This window comes from Mugil cephalus, chromosome 15 (genome assembly GCF_022458985.1).
Source record: "Mugil cephalus isolate CIBA_MC_2020 chromosome 15, CIBA_Mcephalus_1.1, whole genome shotgun sequence".
Lineage (NCBI taxonomy): Eukaryota > Metazoa > Chordata > Actinopteri > Mugiliformes > Mugilidae > Mugil > Mugil cephalus.
Window position 1 is genome coordinate 15,083,025 of NC_061784.1, and position 22,323 is coordinate 15,105,347.

At 42.3% G+C, this 22,323-nt stretch overlaps 1 protein-coding gene across 2 annotated transcripts in view; it reads right to left on the reverse strand.

The window, feature by feature from the left end:
* Window positions 1-22,323, reverse strand: part of sgcd (sarcoglycan, delta (dystrophin-associated glycoprotein)) — a 284,776-nt gene that overhangs the window by 120,763 nt on the left and 141,690 nt on the right. The window contains exon 1 of one of the 2 annotated variants that reach the window (XM_047606765.1): window positions 12,153-12,589. The exons of the other annotated variant lie outside the window; for it this stretch is intronic. Within the exon in view, the coding sequence (XP_047462721.1) occupies window positions 12,153-12,155 (3 nt within the window). The 5' untranslated portion in view covers window positions 12,156-12,589. Of the gene's footprint in view, window positions 1-12,152; window positions 12,590-22,323 lie in introns of those variants that run through there. 2 annotated transcript variants of the gene reach the window in all.

Sequence of the window (22,323 nt, forward strand, 5' to 3'; positions counted from 1 at the left end):
TTCTGTATTTCTTTTGAGCTCAGTGGGAGTCTTGACCAAAGGAAAATGATTCATCGGGCTCTAAATCAGGTCAGCATCAATGATTCATCAGGGAAACACATATCTGCTAATGACAGCGCTTTGTCAGGACAAGTATTTTAATGGCAGAAAATCACTACATTTTCCATCACTCAGTTCAGTTCTGACTGAGGTGCTGCCTGATTATTCACCAGTTATTATTTGTCGTATTTATTCCACCCAGACAGGAATGATCAGAGTTATTAGAAGTTTGTAGTTTCACATTGTTACAAGTGTACATGTAAATGCATCAGTAGCAACATATGCCGTACACTTTGTAGAAGCCTAGATCCCACCTAAAGGTAAAGATGACAAGCTGCTAACATCATGTCTCCCGCCACAGGATGCGGGATTACAACTTTTTGAATTGAAGGGTTGCCACAGTGTGAGATTCGTTAGCGCTGTCTCGGAGCTACGAACGGAAAACACTGCAGGTTTCTGTTTTCTAATGTCATCTCATCACATCACCAAAACAGCTGGTTGTAGCTTCGAGGCAACGGTAGGGAATGTGACACAATTAGTGCAGTAAAAAACGCAAACACAAAGCCTCACACCGGAGTATCAAAGTCTCAACATTTCTCTCAGATCTCTCATTAGTCTATTTTTGAGCATAGTGTACTTTAAGGAAACTCGGTTATCGGTGCAATGCGTCATGAGCCTCTGCAAAGTTCAGCCGTTGTCAAAGGAGGTGGTAAATAGTCCTGCCTGATCATGACAGTGATCTCCTTGGAAGCTGCATGTTATCTATAAATACATCAGCACTGCTTATGACTCCATCCATCAGCTCCATCGGCTGTTCGACACTAACAAAGCGACCACTAATTAAGAGCTAACTAACTACCATCATGCACCCTGTAGACACAAAGTAACAACATGAGACTGACCTGGGAGTGTTAAAAACTGCCACATGACACCATAGACTATATAGACTGTATATAAATATGGACAGCACGTCCCCACTTCTTTGCATTGGCCAAATTGACCCTAGTAATACTGATGCCCCGCCCACATTTCCTCCATTTTAATTAATACTACGCTCTGCTCTACCTCCAACAGTTACAAAGAAATGTTTTATATATGTTCTAGTGTTCTAGTTCAGCCCAAGATCCATCCTCTAACACAGATAAGGTGGAGATTATGACGTATGCAGCATCCAGACACCAGGGGGAGCTCTCCTTGCTTTGTCTTCACTGTTAAGAAGCAGTTCTGCCGTTTATCTTTACACTGTCTAGGCCTGGCACACAATAATGACCCTAAATGAATAGGCTACACCCACAGAAGACTGTAGAGAAGAAATGCTTCATCTGCAGCTGTCTGCAATCAGTAACCATGGTAACAAAGACAGATTTGTATAATTACAGGATGACAGTCCTCAATTTATAACCTCAAGAAAGAGTCAAAGGTGAAAGTCTCGGAGTGTCGACAAATATAAACTTGCCCTGTGACAGTTGCATGAAAACAGTTTATTTTTTAAGGGTGCTTCAGAGGCACCAAAAACCAAACTTGCAGATCTACTGAACCGAACCTGTGATTACCACAGAGGCAACAGGAGGAGGAATTTACTACACAATACTAGCAGCTCAATGTTTTCAAAAAGGAAAACAAACAAAAAAAAAAAGTGAGGATGAAGCTCTAGGCGTGGATTCAGGATTCAAGTGAGGAAATAAAAGTAAATCAAATGGCAGTTTCTGATCTAAAGAGGGAGCCTCAGAGAACAAGTCAAAGGTCAGATGCTGGGGTCCACTGTTGTCTGGAGGTTTTACCTCCCTGTGTGGCCGACATCTGAGGTTTCAGTTTATTTTTATCTGTTAGATGAAACCGGGTTGAAGGTTATGGAGCTTTGGACACAACATTGCGAAGCAAGTGTGCGGACTTTGAAGCTGAGGAGTGGAATGTGCTTAAAAAAGATCCCCACAGGTTGACTGAGCGTGGGCTGTGTTATCTGTTCTACTGCTTGTCCACTCTCAGCGTCCGTCTGTGATATGTAACCATAGCCTTCTGTAAGGAAACAGTGTGGGCTGTAGCAGAAAATGGCCAATATCTACATATGTTCCGAAAAGAAAACTAAAGCAATTATACGAGTTTTCCACTGCAAGGAAACACAACCACTAATTCTGTAGAGGGAGGAGGTTGAGGTGGATGGATGCGTCATTGATCTTTAACATGCAACTCCATGGTTAGCCTCCTATTTCACACCAGCAGCTAACCTTGACTCCTTTCAGCCATAATCGCCTTTTTGTTCTTGTCGACCACGTCAACAAAGTTTGTTGAGTGAAGGTTGCAAAGCAAAAACATAATCAAGCAGTTTCAGCACCTAACCAAATACTGCCTGAATGGATATAATGAGAATGATTAAAAAAAAAATGTGGAAACAAGTTCTATATTTGACTTCTCTAATGTTTCTCTTTTTTCTCTTGATTCCCAACTCACACTGAGGAACCACCTACTCGATGGGTGCTTTTGTAAACAAATAACTATTATAAATGATTAAATAAAAAGGAAAAATGGAGAAAAAGTGTTCATTAGTAATAAGAAAGTTATTGGTTGCACTGTTTAAAACTGTCTATTTTAGAGCACATTAAAAGAAAATGTCTTTCTGTTGTACATACCTGAGTGTTGGACGGGTTGCCAACATTATCCTATATTCATATATCATTATCTATTTAATCCGAGCGGACTGTTGACAGGATGCAGCTCATGTTCTAAACACGTCTGTTTAGATATAAAGCTCAACATCCACAATGTCAAGCCCTTCCCGTCAGCGCGTCAGGATTTTTCACGCAACTCGCAGTTTCATTTTGGACTAAACCTCTTTGCATTAATTTCCTCGGCCGTCAAGCCAGAGGCTGACTGATGGCGGCTTTGACTTCTCTGCACTTCAAAGATGGCTTCCGGTAGACATCTGCAGTGCTTAGTGCACACGACGCCATCATCATTACGCGAGCTCGGCCGCAGCGGTCCGTCTTGTCTGATTCGCGCTCGAGGTTTATTTGTATGCGAGCTGTCACGCTGTTTGTGAGTCTTTGAGGGACTATTTAGAACAACAATTTTCATGGTAAGTGCCAATCAGTCATGCTGTAGTCTCTTAGGGTTGTGATGGTGATATATAAAAAAAAAAAAGACGGATACACATATACACACACCATAGAAATGATAGACAAAGGCAGAGAAGACAGAGAGATGGAGAAAGAAATAGAATAAAGACACAAAGAGACACATAACTGAGGAAAGAGATCGTATTATTGAAACTGAACACGAAAGAACAATCACCTGTCGATTGTACAATAAAATAAATAATTTTTCAGCAAATATATATACATAAAAAAAAATAGATACATGAATGAGCTTGTTAAATAACTGAATATGAGTTTAACACTAAGGTTGGATAATTTTCATCCATGCCATCGTCATCACGTGATTTCTGTTGTGTTGCTGTTGTCTGTCTTTCTCTGATTCTTTTCTACAGGCACATGTTTGGGTGATTTTTACCCAACGTTAGAGTTTGTGGAATAAATCAGACGCAACGCACCGTGCACAGTTACCATCCTGTCACAGGCTTGGATAATGTGGCATGCCAACAAGTGAATAAAACATGACTTTATTTAGTTTACTTAAGCAATCGCTAGCTACGCATATTTATTCTTTGATACCAGAACTAGCTAACTGGTCCTGGAATTTGCATTTTATTCTTATTTAGTGTAATGCTTATGAATATGAATAAATGAATGAATGAATAAATATCATTTGGTGATAATTTCCAATGGGATTCAGTTGGTGAAAAACATTTTTATACTCTTGTCTTGTCATTTTTACCCACTCAAAAACTGTCATTTTGTGACTTTCTCTCCCATGGTTGTCAGTAATGCAGAAAGACCATTGAAATTCATTGGACTCAATGAATTTCAAGTTCCTAGCACAATTCATTTCAAAACCAAACTCCATCTCAATGAATGAAAAACAATGCTTCAAACTGCAGTCCCACATATGTCCACTAGATGCTCCAAAAGCAATCACCATACAGATTGGCGGAATCTGTTAAAGCACGGTTTTTGAATTACCGTAACTCACAGTAGTTTCATAATTACCATAATGGCAACTTTTTTTCCAGAAAGTGCAACTTCCTAGTGTTCAGGCTCACTTTGAATTTTGTCCATCGCTGAGTTACAGTACTTCAAATACAACCTTTTTTTTTTTTGTTCATCCGCGAGCCTATGCTATTTGTTAAAGAGTCCCCATTTTATTTTTGCAAATTTTAGAGTCATTTTATATGGCCATCCTGAGGCTTTTTTGTGTTTGTTTTATAGTTGAAAATAAAAGTACTTCAATTTGCGGCGTATTATTGTACTTCAATACATTTTGATGGGTCAGATGCTAATGCAAGGTCTGAACGTGAAAGTGAAAGTGAACAAGTTTGAGATCACACTTAAGCACTTTGTTTGGCCATGGACAGGATGTTTCCATCTTGACGCTTAACATCTGCTCAGCGGCCACAAAACGAGCCCCAAATATCGGAGCTACTTTTTGCTGCTCCTGCAACATGTCTCCGAACACCGCAGAGTTTCACAGTTCTCTAAGAAACTGTACAGATTCTTAATCATTTACAAGACACACAGTGAGATATGAACACAAACAGCCAGAGGGGAAAAGGGCTATTTTCAGTTGACAGGAAGGAAGACTGGACCGTAGAGGGAGATGGCAGGAAGTTGTTCAAACTGGAATTTTTAAAGAGAAACAGAGAGTGTTTACAGGTGAGATGTTTAGGTCAAAAACTGGCTGTTTGGTTTGAGTAAAGCAAATCATTAAGTAAGTTTCTCTCTCCTGACACAGTCTGGTGTAGACAAAAAATAAGCACTTACAGTGTCCATCTACCTATCTAGACTTTATCCCTGATCCAGACCAACTTTCCAGATAGTTTTTCTTTGCAGTGATTCCAAAATCTCCCAATACTGAACAAAATGGGCTGATTAATATATATAGAGCTGCTCCACCTTGGCCTTGACTGCGCGTTCACACACCGTCAACTGGCAGATTGAAAGCGGCACATAACAAGCCCATTTCCATCAAGCGCTCATTCATCAGCGAGCGACCTGGTCGCATTTTTTCAGCGGCCCGACCGATCGGATCCAGCGCTGTCGGTACGAGGGTGAAAACGCGAGGAACTGATTGCATCAGTCATTAAATCTTAGCCATCAATTTCGAGAACTGAAAAGGCTGATGGGTCAACTTTTAGAAGTATTTTGCTTTGTAAAAAAAAAAAAAGAAAAAAGAAAAGAAAACATGATTTCGAGGTTTGAAATTTGCGGTCGCAATCACAGAGCTCACACCGAGCGAAATCAGCTGGCTAATAAAGAGGAAAGAAAGAAAGAAAAAAAAAAGCTGTTTTTGAAAACAAAGCGTTCGCGTGAATCGCGAGAAGCACTCGGCGCTTGAGTGACGGGTCGAAGTCTGAACCGAGGTGAGAAAAACAGCTTCGTTCCTGTTTTGGTTCGTTTTAAATCAGGAGCGCTGATTGACCAGCAAACTCTAATTCTTATTTCTCAGTTCGCCTGAAGGATCCGGCGATGTGCAAAGATGGCCGCCGCAGGAAGTAAATAAGAACATTTCCTCGCAATTGACCTGCCCGAAGGCCGATCGCACTGGGACACAAAATAAATAATAAGAGATCTGTAATGGAGGGACCTCCACTTAAATCCAGCAGCATCTCTGTGAATACAATTTCAACTTCCCTTTCCGCCTCGGTCTGGCTCAAACCACTCCGCTTTGGAGGGTTTTAAGTGCTATCTACCCCGCAGAGAGGCAGACACAAATAACGGGGGCGGGGTCATAATTTCCATGGAAATTACTTCACAGCGGCCCGCCAGCGTTTGTGGGAAGCGTTTGGCTCGGCTCAGTTCGATCCCTGCTCCAAACTCTAATCCTCAAATTATCACTCACTCACCAAAAACCCCTTCTCTCCTCTCTCGCCCGGCTCCTCGCATCCACTTCTCAGACTCATTTGCCTCTCATTTTCCTCTCACCCGTACCCCCCCCCCCCCCACCCACCCACACACACACACACACACACACACACACACACACACCCTCCCCACCCCCCACCCGCAGCTCTATCAATCCATCTGTCTGCAGGAGGGAGGAGACAATAACAGAAACACTGCATGAAGGAAGACTTTATCTAGAAAATGAATCCCCAGAAAAAAAGGCCTCTCTGGTTTCCTCAAATGTGGTTTGGAGCAGTAATGTGAAAAGCAGAACACGTGAGCTTTAAAGGCATTCGAACGTATTTAACGGGCAGAGGGAGGAGAGTGGAAAATGATGCATAACAAAAAAAGAAAAGAAAAAAGCTGCTGCTGTGTCAGATCAGGAGTGGTTCCACGGCGTCTTCATTGCCGTGCCGTTCGCATCAACCGCAATGTGCTTCTTCGCCGGCACGTCAACGTACCTGTTCAACGAAAGTAGAGCTGCACCGGTGAAAGGAGATCAAAAACACTTCGAGACTCGCGCGCGCGCGCTACGTAAGACAGGGAGACGCTGATCACGCTTAAAGGCTGATGGTTTGGCGTATTCTCTTTCTTGCCGAGAGCAAAACGAGAAGATTCCCCGTGTGTCCGAGCAGCCAGTCATTGGCTCGACTTAGCAGAAAGACGCGGGGAAACAGGAGCCACGACGGGCGGAAACATTTTTAACTGTGTTCTGTCACTCTCGGTGCAGCGAAAAAGTCTGATCATTAATGGTGCGAGAAATTTGAATCCACAAGGCCTGCTGACAGCTGCTGAATACATAGAATGTAATGAAGATGTGGCAGCGCTGAAGGTTCTGGGTTCTGATCGATGGTGGAGTTTGGGTGGAGTTTGCAGGTTCTCGCTGTGTCTGCGTGCGAATGTTTGTCTGTCTCTATGTATAAGGCTCCAGCCCCCAAATACACTCCACAGCGACTTCCTCACACATACAATATTAAGTATTTTTTTGGTATATGCTTCCGAAAAACGCATTCTTTTCTGACGCGCCCTGCAGGGGTCTGGAAAACCGCCCTCATTAAAAGTTTCACCTTTTTTGATCGCTTCTGTTTTTGTTTAGTTCTACCTCGGACCCTGAAATTGCGAGGATTCATTCCTTGATTATTACTCCGTCCCCCACATACTGCTGTCTCCTCCCATGCTTGCCTTTGTTCCTGTCCCTCTTCTCTAAGCTCCCGTCTTCTTTGACTTCGTTTGAGTCTGGGTAACTGCTTCTCTGGCCCTCTCAAAGGCATCATCGTGTATTTTCACGGCAAGTTTCCCCGAGAAAGTTTTACAGTGGCGCTAATAACCCACCGGCCTCTGCCTCCCACCTGCTGATGGGATCAGAACGAGGCTGATTTTTTTCTGAAGCTCTAATGTCTCGAAACCGCCGCTGCTGCAGAGATGTGTTGCGGAAGAGATAAAGCCTCCAGACGCTCGCAGCAAGCAGCAGACAACCCTCAGACTCTGCTGGCTTCTGTAACTCAGTGGGAGGAAACTCTGCCAGGGTGACACAGAATCACCGCTCTAAATTTAACTTATGTTAAACCTACAGCATCTTAGTTTAGTACGTTGAGTGCAACTGATGGGGATGTCATTAGTTTTTATTTTGGCATTTTGGAAACCTTCTCTTTTTCAGAATGCATGATTGTGAATATTTAAGGTTTCACTCGCGCAGGGTTCCCTTTCAAAATCATAAATGTGTTTGGCTTGAACGTCTGGACTCCTATCTGTCTCTGGTCGGGGTGGACAGCTGGAGGCTTGCAGGCAGACAGTAAAAAAGCTCATGAAGAAGCGGGGACAGAGAGTCGGAGGTGGGGGCAGGACACGGGGGAATATTTGGAGCCCTGACACTGTTCCTAATATAACTGTGTGTGTGGATCAACAGCTGTTGTGTGTCCTGGAGCAACGAGCTGTTTTACATGTCAGAGTTGCAGCGGGACTCTGAGTTTCCTGGCGGAGGAGGATACTTCAGACAAATGTAATCAATGTTGAAAGAAGGAGACAGCTGCCCTTCTTTCTTTCTTTCTTTGCAATTAAAAAGCGTTAAAAAGAAAGCTTTTCAAGTCCTCTTTCCAAAAAAAAAAAAACAAGGGCAACTGGGCTGCTAGAGTTTCTTGAAGACGTTTCATCCAAATAGGTTCTTCAGTTCTAAAAGATCAGTTGGAGACTTGCTGTTTGAACGGGAACATCTGTGGGTGTTGCCCGTGTGAAGCAGACATGAGATCACATGTCTAGGACAGGGGCCAAGGACCTCAAACTAATGGAGAGATGAAGTAGCGACCCCCTACCTACTATACGCTATATTAGTGTAGTCTAGTGTTTTTCATAAATATACAATATTATCATCATTTTGCATTCAGCATTAGGCAATTTAAACAATACACAGGATCAGATATTAATTGTTTAAAATTTTAAAATTTCAAACGTACAACAGTAGGGTGACTGTGCAACTGCGTAAACATAAACATACATGTATCTGTATATAATACTGCAGCATGCTTTTGGATTTCACGTGAGGACTGAATAGGCTCTCGGCCAATTGCGGGGAACCTGACAGAGTCAGCGTGTAACGAGCAACCCTGTGATTGGCTCAGCAGTGACAGGGGCGGGGCCTACTGTGCACAGGAAGCTTAGATTGACAGGTCTAGTGTGGAGCTCTGTGTGAAACGGTGCGCTGAATGAGTGAAAGGCTGGACTAAAATATGTTGGATTCAAAAAAAGAAGAAAACATATTTTAGAAAAATCGAAACCAATCAAAGATTTAGCAACTCACCCACAACTCACAGAGCCCCTAAGGGTCGCGTACCCCATGTTGAAGACCTATGGTCTAAGAAATGCAATGACTTAACTGTGACTGGAGAAAACTATTTTGATTTTGCCTCCTTACTAATGAATGATATGCTAAAAACCCTTTAACAGCCAGCAGATTCAGAGAACAGTTTTCCCATTTGACTTTCAAACCACCTGTCTTTTTTGCCTAAAATGTGACTATTGTTGTCCCCAAATTAGTGGGTTTAAAGGAGAAGTCAAGAAAGATATCCATGTTCAAATAAAAAAACTATCTGAATGGTGGATTGAGGGTATAATTCATGTCTGTTACTGCTTAGCATCTAAAGAGTTGTGGGGCTACCATCCCTGCTGTGATTGACAGCCAATCACAGAGCTTAAACAGAAAGACAAGCAACCATTCACACTCACATCCAGTTTCGAATCAACCAACCTGACAAGCATGTTTTTGGACTGCGGGAGCAAGCTGGAGAAAAAAGGCTCGAACCCAGAACCTTCTTGGCGCCCCAGTTGAGATACAACCAATTAAAAGCACAGCACTTTGACAGCAGAGCTAGAGGAAGCAATGCTCTACTACAGGGTCTGGATTTGGCTGGACGCCTTCAGAAGAGACATGTCAGTGGCCAGGATGGAGTGAGCAAAACTGACAGCTTGTCAGAGTACCTCTCTCATTTCAGATGACTCCTGAAGACACTAACTTCACAACTCAGTTCACTTAAGTCTAATCCATCAAGTAATGCTGTTGCATGAAAATGTTATGTTTTGGAGCACCTATATATTTCTATGCCAGCACTAAAACAGGAGAATAGCCTGAAAGGTTCCAAAATTTGTTTGAATGACCACGCCTCACAAACACTTACCAATGGCAAACCAGAAAACCAGAGACGTCCAGCTCAGTTTGAACTGATAATTATGACACCCAATACATCTTTTTTTTTTTAATATAGATACTTTCATCCAAGCAATGAACAGAGTTCTGGCTGCAGCATAAACTCGTCAAATAAAATTGGCATAATGAGTTCTTTGCAAATCCTGAGGCAGCAATTTGGAGTTTGGAAAGTCGCCGTAAACAAGTTCTCCTAAGTTTAATTTTGTTTTAAAAAAAAGTAAATGAACTGTGAGCCGTGTTTTTAAACTGTAGAGGCAGGGAGGTGCTTTAAAGATCAAATCAAAGCATTCAGAGGATATCCACCCCGCAGGTTCGCTCATGAACAGTCATACATATTTTGACGAAATAAAGTTAAGTTCGGTAAAACTACGAATCGCATGGAAGGACAGCGATTACTGATCACTGCTGGAATCACTTGTAAATTCATACCGCTGGTTGCTAGTCCTTGGAGGTAGCTAGCTAGCTCTTTCCCTATTTAAAAAGATAATGGAAGTCCAAGTCCAGTATCAGTGGTTTGAGCCACTTTAATGCAAAATTGTTCAAAATTCTATAAATATATATATATATATATATATATATATATATATATATATACACACACATTTACCAACAATGGAGCATAACAATAGTTGACCTCCTCCACAAGCTCAGAACAATGGCAGCAATCTGACATAAATCACAAAATGTGACACCTTGTGAATCCAGGCAGTATTTAATCATATTCCTTGTTAAAAGAAAACAACAGTTTCGTGCCTGACTTGTTCTTGGGATTAATTCAGACCTGACTGAACATGTGTAGAGAAAAGTGTCTAAAAAGGGCCGAGCGAATATTTGTGTAAAGTTGCTTCCATGTCAGGGATGTCCCAGTCGCTATCAGGGCCAATGCAGGCATTTCTGAAAATGTGCAGATCAGTATCTGGCTTCTGCCAAACCTTTGTTTTTAATGGCGTGTGTGGACGAACATTAGTCTGGAAAGGGGATGTTTGCTGAGGTGGTGGGAGGAGATCGTCATTTAATGCTACCACCGTGATCCGCCACCAAAAACAAAATACGGAAAGTCCACCCTGGCAAGGGCAAACACTAAACCCTGCCTTGAAAAGAAGATAAAACTCTCTTAGAGACAGCGTCAAGGAGAGAAATATCCAGAGAGGGTTAGGGAGTTCATGGCGCTGGGTGACCAGAACATTTCTGGGGTGGAGAACGCAAGTTTTCTGGAGCCAAAGTACGAGCGTCCCTCTCCGCACAACATTAACTTTGACAGAAATACTAGAGAATCCAGAGAATCCATATAAGAATCTAGGAGAATACACGGAAGAGAAAGAGAGCCTCTAGGAATCTCCAGGCGGGGAACTTTTTATGATCAGAGTGAGGTTTGGATCAGACGATGCTGAATGTTAAAACATTGGTATCGAATCGGGGAGCAAAAAACCTTGATTGTGGACATCCATAGTCTTTTCAGACCAGGTCTACATTTGAGATGTTGGTCTTTTTTAGAAATGACTTCTGTGGAAAATCCTGTTTATTCTAAATATGAAATGTGTGTGTGTGTGTGTGTGTGTGTGTGTGTGTGTGTGTGTGTGTGTGTGTGTGTGTGTGGTGCCAAAAACTTTCCAACAGTAGACAGCCATAACTTGGACTCAAGGTTTGCTTTGACAGTCTAGAGACACGACTTGGACCCGAACCAACTGATTTAAAACAAGAAATGAATCTCACCGAGTGAGCCCCACACACAGACACACACACACACACTAGAGCTAAACAACAACACAAACACATTCTGGTCCACAACAACACACACACACACACACACCCCTTCACCGCAACTGAGCCCCTCACTGATCCCTCCCAACCAGAGCAGAACCAGAGTCAGTGTTGAGGCATGTGCCCCCTCCTCCTCCCTCCTCTACAGTCAAACCCCGACAGTAGGCTGCAGTCTGTCCACACTCAGCTTCTTGTTACTTATTTATAGCAGCTCCCTCCCCAGAGGGACAAGGTAATTGAAGCCAAATGTGTTGCCAGCACTGATACGGGAGAGTGGGCCGGTTAGCCCACCCAGCCACCGTTCTTCTCCCTTTCTCTCCAAACACACAGATTGAGACTAAGATCCGGGGGAAAATCACACACCTTTCAAGTCCCATGCCTTCTCCTTAAATCCGACCCACCGGTTTGCGAGGAATAAATGAATTTACCAGCTGCAGTCTCCAGAGGCTCTGCATTTGCTAAGTGATTGTAATGTTTTTCTTTTGTCTTTCTTCTTGGTTTTGGTGAGCACCAAGAGAAACAAGCAACTCCAGCGTGATCCACTTCATGAAGTGGGTACAAGCGTGCAGCAGGCAAAAAGCTCGTCCCACCCCCTCCCCGCCCACCACCCCAGTCAAAGTCACTGAGCAGCCCAGACAATGCATTTAAACCAAACTTACCATGTTTCCTTTTCTTTCTTTGTTTTTTTCCCCCCTTCGTTTGACTTTACTTCCTCTCTCTCCCTGCCTCCTGGGCTCCTGGTGAGCTCCGCTAAAAGTCGAGGTGGCGGGTCAGGCAGACAAAAGCTGAATTAAGTTGCCGCTAAGAAGCTGCATGAGGCCTTCAGTGACCAAACTCAAAGTCAGGCAGCCACCTCTCTCTGTCTTTCTCCTCCCTGCCCGCTGCTGCCTTACTCGCTTGTCAGCTTTTCCAATAACAAAGTGCTCGCCGCCTCTTTTGGCCGAGCCCCCTGTGCTACGAGCTGTTTCCTGGACGCTTGGTGGACTCCTGTGACCCGGCTGTCTCCCTCCTTACTCCCTTTTTCCTTTTTTTTTTCTAAGTGCTGCTGCTCTACTGTGGAGAGTCTTGTTGCTCCAGCCCTCTGTCTTTGAGTTACAGCCCTGCCTTCCTGCCAGATTTAGAACCAGAGGCACATGTGGGTTTGAAATTTAAGAAGGCGGGACTTGGCTGACAGTGTTGTGTTGTCATGGCGACCACTCCCCTCTAGTGTTTTTAGAGTAAATACACGCTGTCGTGTTTGGATTTTTGTGTGTGTGTCAGTCACAACTCAGAGAAAAACACTTTTTATTTTATTATATTTTTACCGTTATATTTTATTTAATGGAATTTTGTGTCATTCTGTATTTTATTATCACCAGTGGGCAATATTGTAGTGGATTGTAGTGCTACGAATAAAAGAGACCAGAAAATCAGAAAAGATTTCTGCTTTTCTTAGACAAAGTGGGAAATTGAGAATCTGTGGACATAAATAATTTTGCTAATTGCTGATTTGGCTCATGATCTGGTTTCTGGTTTTAACTACGTTTACTTTTTACAAAATGGTTTACACTGCCTTGTTTGGTGTCATTATTTTCAGCACAACCTCACCTGTGTCATTTTACAATTATTTTTTCATTTTGAAAAACTGCATTAACACATTGGACCTAAAACCACACATAAACCATATAATCCAAGTGGGAAAAAGTTACATTTTTCACTGTGAAAACCACAAACCTGTTTAATGAACCATTTTTATAACTTAGAATGCAAATCTAAAGTGTCCATTTCAAAAACCTATGAACTGATTTAGCAAACAACAGATCTATTTAGAAGTATTTCCATTAAATGCAGGAAGTGCATTACACATTTTTGTACAACTATTTACAAGCATTTACAAAACTATCAGGTGTAACAATAAGTAATAATATCTAAAAGTCCCAAATCTCTGGCTTCTTTCTCTTTGACTGCAGTCAAGACTCCATAGACTGAAAATAGCGTCAGTCGTACAACTTTACCCTTTTCCTTAGCAACTATTGTCACATCATTTCCTGATTGGTTGACAGGATGCATTTATACACCAATAGCAAAGAGTGTCATGTTTTTCAAGTATTTGAAGCTGACTAGTGATCTCTGCCTGCTCACTAACATGACTGTGTAGCTACCAGGTGACATCATCTATATGTCCAGCATGTTTGTTCGGCTCCATTTGGCTTCATTTGGCTCAGACTGCAAGATCAGTTTAATTTATTTTTCACAATATGTTTGGAAGCTCGATAAAGTCTTTTATTTATATTTTTTTAATTTTCAAAAAACACAAAAAAATTGATGACAGCACATTTTTTCATAAAAAATAAAGTTATAAAATGTCAAAATAATCAGTCCATTCATTTGTATAGTAGGCGGGAAAAAGATTTAAGAAGTTTTATCCTTACAAAAGATTAAATAAAAATACAGGTTTTATCAGTTTATATAAAGAATAAAAGGACAAAACAAAACCAATAAGTTGCTCTGCCTCGATAACAACTGTTCACCTCTCTTCTGCTTCTTCCTGTTGTCCAACCTATTATAAGACACCATTTGGAAGCACCAGATACTCAGGGCGAGCAGATCTGGTACCTTCACTGGCAATATTCAGGGAATTATTCATTAATTATTCATAATAAGTCTCGTTTTACTTGGCCTATCAGCAGAATTTAAAAACTGGTATCTAGGTTGAAGTCAGCACTTTCTACATCCATTCTCCATCCATCCAAAGACATGCTCATTAGGTCTATTGGTGATTCTAAATTGGCCGTAGGTGCGTAGGAGTGCGAATGGTTGTCTGCGTCTCTGTGTTAGTCAAGAGATGGACTGTCCAGGGTGTATCCCGCTTCTCGCCCAGTGACATCTAGGATGGGCTCCAGCCCCCCTGCAGCCCTCCAGATGACAAGCAGCTAGAAAATTAACGAATAAATAGATGGTATGATTCAGAATTCATTGGTCCATCAGTGATGACAAGTCGTCCTGGTCAAGAAGCAGCAAAACAGGCCCAAACAAGAACATGACTTAGTCCATTTTCAGGTTCCTCATTGGCTTAAATGTGTATTTGCTTGCACTTGATTGGTTGTTTCCATTTAAAATGACATTGTTTTGAATTCATACATTTGAATGTTGCAGTGTGTTTATGGTTGGCCCTGAAGTAGGCCACAAGCTGAAATGCATTGTTTTAATAAAGTAATAGAATCGTTTCATCGCTATGGAGTCTTGGAGTCTTGACCTTTCTGCAAGTTGTTTCATCTTAAGCAAAATGTTTGAGGAGTTTCACGTCATGTTTCATGTTGCATTGAGGAGCAGATCTTTTACATTGCCATTGCGCGTTCTTGTTCTGGACCTAAAAGCTTTTAATGTGGGTATTATACACCAGCGAAGCCGCAGAGGGTGACAGTTGCTAGTATTCAGCGGGAGAAAAAGCAATTTAAGCTTCATTATCCTTCCAAATTACGCTTGGCTGCAGTTTATTGGGTACAACTGAAATGCAACTGCTCAGGATTAGATATAATCCTTAGTATCTGGTTTTTCTTGGTATCTGGTTTTTCTTGAACCTCTGGAGTGTTGTTTTAACTTTGCTCATTTCGAGCTACAGTTTGCTTTGGATTTTAATAAGATTCCCGCTATTTCTATTATTACAGAAATGTTTTGAGATGCTGGAATGAGAAGCAAACCAGAGTCACAAAGAGACACCTTCATTCACAGAAGGAACAGGGACTCAGATTACAGAGACAGAGGACAGAAACAATGGTGTCTCTGTGAAGTTCACTTATGAATAAGCTGAATTCTTGTCATGGCTTCTAGACCCGTGAACCGAGAGGACATTTTTACCACATCACTTTAGAAGCACAGCTCACCACAGGGATAAGCGCTGATACCACTACTGTACTGTCTTTACACGCATGCATGTACACCCATCTCATCTCAGTAAGGGACAAGTCCACAAACTGACTCCAGGGTGAGATCATGAAGGAGGATCATTCCTTTCTAAAGCTGATTTGAAACAAAACCCCCTAAAAATGCATCTTTAATATATGAAAAAGGAAAAAAAAACACCGGTGTAACCAATCTGGCTTAACAAAGTATTGATTTTTATATTTTGTTTGTGTTTTGTCGGTTTTTGAACAACTTTTGGCCTAGAAACCGTCAGCTGTATCTGGGAACACTGAGTTTCACAGCTTGAGGTTTCTGGTGATCCACGTCTCCGGCGGGCCCTCCTAGTCGACCAAAGTCACGGCTGTTGTTATAAAAGAAAAAGAAAAAAGGCACAGCGGCGCCTGCGCTTCCTGGGAGCTCCGAAGAAGAAGAAGAAGAAGGAGGACCTGTGCGGTGGGGAGCTCAGCAGAGAGCTTTCCAACATATTGCCTCACAGCGTGGCGGCGCAGGCGGCTCAGCGGCTGATCAAAAAGCACTACAAAGGGTCATCAGCTCAGCGCAGAGGATCATCAGCTGCACTATTGCCTCGCTCCGGGGCACCAGCTACCTCTCCTGAGCAAGAACAGAAGAACTTTTTGCACTTCTGTTTGACCTCCTGACCTCAAGAAGGTCCTTGAAAAAAAAATGCACCGCCAGACTGTTCATTCATTCATTCATTCATTCATTCATTCATTCATGACCGCTCGTCCCCTGGAGGGTCCCGTTATTGGATGAGAGGCGGGCTACACCCTGGACAGCTGGATATCAGCCCGGCGTGCCGTCCTTGATCATTCATACGGTTGGATCACACATTACGGACAAAAGAGTTGAAGCTCCTTTAAATGTCTTCCACCTAATTTGTAGGCGCAGCGACGACGCAGGCTTCTCATCGGACGCCGCGCAGCTTCAGCAAACCCAAACTACGTAGGAGCGCGCGCGTGAGCGTGCACGCGCCTGACAGTCGGCATGCGAGCCCAGGACAGAGAGGAAGGGAGCCAACGATTTAGAGAATGCAAATTCCTCTCCTCCACTTTAAAGTTCTGCGGTCTGGCAGCGAGGGAGGAAAAAGGAAAAAAAAGAAGCCTCACAAAGCTTCTCCTACAAAGCTCGACTTTCTTTTCTCTCCTCTCTTCCTCCCTCGCTCCGCAGCCACACTGATCCCTTTCTCTCTGCCCGCTTGTTTGTAGTGAGGCTGATTTCGGAGGTTGGGGGAATACTTCACGCTTTGATGTAACATCCAGCAGTTTCGCAGCACTTTGCCTTTGATAAGAAAAAAAAAAGGAGGAAGGTGCTTTATTATTAAAAGAGGTTAAAAATCCCTTTATCTACCTGTGAAGTAGGTTAAGCTGCAAATACGTCCACGCCCCAATTTGCCATTTTTAAGCCTGGTAATTTCGACAATTCTCTCTGGGATTTGTGTTGTTTTCCCCCCTTTAACTTCCACATAAGCCACAATAAAAATGCAGCCACTCTCTCCCAGCAGTGCCACCGAGGAAAAAAAAAAAGCAAAAAGGATAATAGCAATCATTGTCTAACAGGCGAGGCAAGTCCTGAATCTTAAGCGGGCGGCTGGAATGAAGGATGCAGAAACCGGGGGAACCTCACTGTTGTCTCTCGCTTGTAAAGCTCGACTCGATGATGTATTAATCAATAAATAAAAAGGGAAATCCCTAATAGGCCTCTGGTAAAGAGAAGGGGGGACGCAGTGGGGCCCCCGCACAACGATGAAGACGTAGCGCAGGCGGAAGGGGAGGCGAGTCACGCACACACACGCAGACAGATGATTTAAATGAGGACAGAGTCAGGAAGATCTGCAGCTTAGAAGAACTGACAATTTTTATTTTGTTAAATGACAAGAAAGTATAAAAAAAAAATAATCTCAGCGGGTTTTCAGGTAGACATTTTTCTCAGTCTTAACTACGTCTGAAGGGAAAAAAATAAATAAAAAGACATTTCTTGGAGAATGGCAATAAGTGAATGAGACGTTTCCCTCCAGGAGGAAATTCATACCTTCTGGAATATTTGAACTACATTCCGACAACTGCAGCTGTCGCTGTTTGAGGTTCCCAGGGTGGAGAATGAGAGCGGCTGGGGTCTGTCGGGAGGCAGGCACCCTCTCTTCTTTTAAGATAAAGCTTACAGTTAGGGCTACACTGAACCATCCCTTAGTTATGCCGCAATATGTAGGCAGCTGGGGGACGACGCACCAAGTCTGTCGCCGACTACCTGTCCTCTAATTTCTTCTCTGTTACTAGTCATGAAATTCTGTGCTACTACTGTACAGCGCTTCCACTGCTGTGTCTTGGATTTGTATTTGTATGACAGATGAATGTTTATCTCATTGGGTGGATGTTTATCTCATTGGGCGGATGTTTATCTCATTCCTCTCAAATTTCTCTCTCATTTCTGCTCAAGTTTTCTTCCTGTTAAAGTGTTTTTCCTTGCCACCTTCATGTTTGCTCTGGGGGTTTCAGACTGGATTGTGCAAAACGTAATTTGTATTGTTATTGACGTTGTATAAATACAACCGAATTGAACCGTCTGCACTGGGTTTGATCTGGTCTTGTATTTATGAAATTTTCGAGCGAGTCCAGGCTCTTTAATGAAAACATCTACCAATTCGTCAGGGGCGCCGGCATCAGATCCAAGGACACTTCGGCATTCGCTCCATTGAGAATCAAAACCACACTGATTCGTGGACGACCGGCTGTGCAACTATCCTGCATTTTTATTCTTTATTATATTTTTTCTAGTATTTCATGCCAAGGGGGGGGGTGATTTCAGTAAAAAGTGTTTGATCTGATTTGCTTCAAAAACAAACCACAGTCTCCTCCTGTGTGAATGTCCTGTACAAGCAATTACAGGTAGTTGCTTGGGGCCCCAGACCAGTAGGGGGCCCTCAAGGCCTGACAAACTTTAAACTACAGCAGTGGCCACATGCTAACTTGACAATAGCCGGGTTACCTGATTGAAATCATTGTGATTGAAGGTCTCAGGTCAACTGTTCACATGTGAGGTGAGGATGTTTACATGTACCTCTGCTTTTCAATGGAACAGTTGTTTTACAGACGTGTGACATGCGCAGATCGATGTAAATATCCCACGAGTGATCTCTCGTCTAATCAGCATAGTAGGTGCTATTGTTTTTACACTTATTATTAAAGCAGCAGCTTGATTCAGATGGTTTGTAGGGTCATATCCATGTTTGCTACTGTGTTACCCTTATGGTAGCCAGTCTTCGAGGTGCGGAATTTGTTCCACGCTTCGGTCTATCCCGTCTTCAATTCATTTTTGGTCGACCTTTTTAAATATTCAATATTTTCTTCCGCCTAAGCATGCAAATATGTCCAGTTGAGGAAACGTCACTGCGCATTTACTCTGTCAGAGCATGCTCAGAACCCGACTTTGTTACAATTCACCATTTACACGACTTTCAATCGGTTTGGGAAAAGGAATATTCTAGGCTTATGAAAACGAACAAAATTTCATTGGGTTTGGGCCTGTTTATTCTGAGTGAGGCGTTAATATGGAGCATTTTCATTGGGTTTGGGCTTCTGAACTGATTGTAATCAGAGTATCTGGCTCCATGTAAACCAAGCTAACGACAGAAGGAGACCTCCTTTAAAGTTTAATGACTCAACTCTGCAAACTCGGTCCCATCACACGTCATGTGTCATGTAGCCGAGTATGATGACGAGACCCGAACCTCGGTGAAAAGAAGTTCACTGTGAGTGAAAGACGAAAGAAAATGTAAGACAGTGGTAAGTGAAATGGAGGATGATGCTTAATAATGAAACTAAAGTGTAGTGAGTAGAGAGACACGAATAAATAACTTATACCGGCATCACATTATTCCATTTGTGTTTTGTTTGATGGTTAACAGCGGGAGTCAAGACAGAATATTTCTGCCTGGGGCCCCAGTAGACTCGACTCTCCCTATACATTGCTGGAGGTTTTTCTCATCGGAATCAGCTGCACATCAAAAGCCGTCCGTTGTGTCTCTGGGACCACAGCAGCTTTGAAGGTTAATTTGCACTGGGTCACTGCAGCTACTTCAACAACTTATCTTCCTTCCTCATTAACTCTTGGCTGGTCAATGGCAGCTTTTACCCCCAGAGCCGTTGCCTCACTAAAAAGTCAATGAGACAGTAACACGTGCAATAAAGCTAAAGATATTTAATTATTTTGTGCCATAAACATATTGAAAATGCAATAAGACATCATTTTGTTTTTTAAGCATATGTGCATATGTGTTTATTTTATTGTAAAATTCTACTTTTAATATACCAACAGGTAGATTTTAATACGTCCCCTTGTACTGAAGCTGTTTTATAGCTGTGCCCCTGGACCAAGTTGTATTTATTGAAATTACAATAAGGAAACTATAGGTGCCTGAGCTGCTAAAGACCTTTTATCATGGCTCCATCAGGAGTGTTTTAACTTATTGCATCACAGCATGCAACACTCAAACTAATTGTAAAAATTGCTAGAAAAAAATCACTGGACTCCTCCCTGCCCTTAATGGACGATATTTGTTTCCGTCCAACAGGCCACACCACCAGGCTGCTAAACAGTTTATTTCCCACGGACATTACAGACCAGACCAGGCCCTCCCACCTCAGAGCAGTGACACAGGCACACACACAAAACAGTTTAGGAACAACTCAAAAACTATGAAAAACAGCACCAGGTGTTGACCTGGCCTCCAAATTCATTTGATCCCAAAGAATTTGTGGGATGACCTACAGATGCCCCTCCCCTCAAAAGTCCCCACTAACAACATCCTGTTGCCAGACACCTCAGGACACCCTCAGAAGGACCATGTCCATTCTCTGATGAGTCACAACTGTTTTGGAGACACAAGGGAGACCTGCGCAATATTAGGAAGGTGGTCATACTGTTTGGGTGTGTCCATGTATGTGGTCGTATGTATGAGAGTGCGGGTTTTAGTTTTCCAGACTGCACAGCAATTTTTTTTGTTTAGTTATTTTACTGTACAATGACAATAAAGGTAATTCTTATTTAGTTACTTCAGCCATAGAACGGATCAAACCAATGCTCCACATCAGGTCAAACTTGTTTTCAGAACTTATCTGACTATTTACCATGAGCCTTACACTCTCAAAGAGCTACTAGTGAGTGCGTACACACTAAATCTTGTTTACTCTATAAGCTTTTTAATTCCTCTCCAGTTACCGTGCCTTGCTTTTATAACCGGAAAAGTATCGCTCTGAAATCCAGATTCTCCTCAGTGGGACAGAGTGCTGCTAAATTGAATATGACGGTTAAATCTAAAGGTCACGAAACGTTTGGAGTCGTCTCCTTTTTTTTAATTACCCCAAACTCAAAGTGTTTCAGTCTGAGGCTGCTCGGCTAAAAGCCCCGCACTTCTTCAGCTCCACCTTTTTGATGTTTCATTCTTCCAATTAGATTATTTCCTCCTCTGAGGAACATTTGAATAACAAATAAACCAATCTGTCTGTGTTTTCCTGTCAGTGTATAAATCCGTGTCTGCTTGTATGGATGGGGGAACATCCTCCCGCTCTGTTTGTCACGGCCGTGGCAATGTGTTCAAACCGCCTGGCATAACCCAGCCCTGTTACATGTTGTGTTCACGAGTAAGGCACAACATGACGGGGAAAAAATGAAAAGGAGTCGTTATTCTTGGAGTGAAAAGGGAAAGAAAGAGGAAGAGGAAAAAAAATACCAGACATTGGAAGTGAAGGAGATAATGGTGATTATTAGTAATTAGAGATATCCCGATCCAGGCATGTGTAAAACATTTAGATCAGATCAATGTCGGCCCTCTGCTAAGCTTGATCAACCAGAACCACATCCCTGTAGCATCAACGTGTCTTAATCCTATTTGTTTGCTTTCGTCAAAGCTGCCAAAAATCGAAGTAGAAGAAAGGGAACCAAAGTCACGTGACTTAACATGTCTGCTGCCTGGAAGAAACTTTACAGTGAAAAATGAAGTTAGTCCGTTATTTGTAAATTATGAAATATGGATGATCCGCGAGGTGGTAGTGGGAGCGACCCTCTCCACACTACGTTAACTTTGAAGGAACCATTTACAAAACTTGTTCAGTACATCCCTCATAATACTACTAACTAGCTCAGAGGTTCCCTAACTTTTTTTTCTTGGAGCCCCCTACTCGATTAGCAAGTTAACCATTTAAGTCAGTTTCAATTGACACAAAAAAAAATCTGTCGATCATTTTCTAAACCTAAATTGCAAAATTTACATCCTAACATTAAATATGTGTTATTATTATTATTTTTTTTACTATTTTAAGCCCTTTGTTTGTAGTTAGGACACATTCTCCTAGCAACATAAATTTACTCACCATCTTTCCAACAACAGTGACTTCAACGAAAAAAACGCAGACTTAGATGATGCCTTCATGAAACTGGTATATTTCAGACTTCCGACATCATAGAGTTTGCGTTACAGGTTAACTTGGAGGAGATACAATAAGTTTGGTATATTGTCAGTTTGTTGAGTATTAAAATATGTGCAGGAGCTACTTTTTTATTTTTTTTATTTTGAATGGAGTCATTTCTGAGTTTGAAAACTCAGACCTGATTTTTTTCACAAGTTATCTTGAATGCAGCACCAGCTGAACCAAGAAAAACTGGTGACTTGTGAAACAGGTGAAAACTGATGGTGAGCTCGAACTACTGAAATAGCTAACCGAATGGTGGAGAAACATTTAAAATAACTTTATTATCACATTATTTTGGTGGCTACAATTAGCCAACTAGCAGAGCAGCGTGCCTCTCGTGTGGGAGTTTTTGCCCAGGGGCCTCAACAGACTCGAGAACCACCTCTGCGTTCATGCGTCTCCAGGCTTGTCTCTGTCCCTCTGGGTACGTCTCATTGCCATAGCGTAAATAACCAATGTTGTT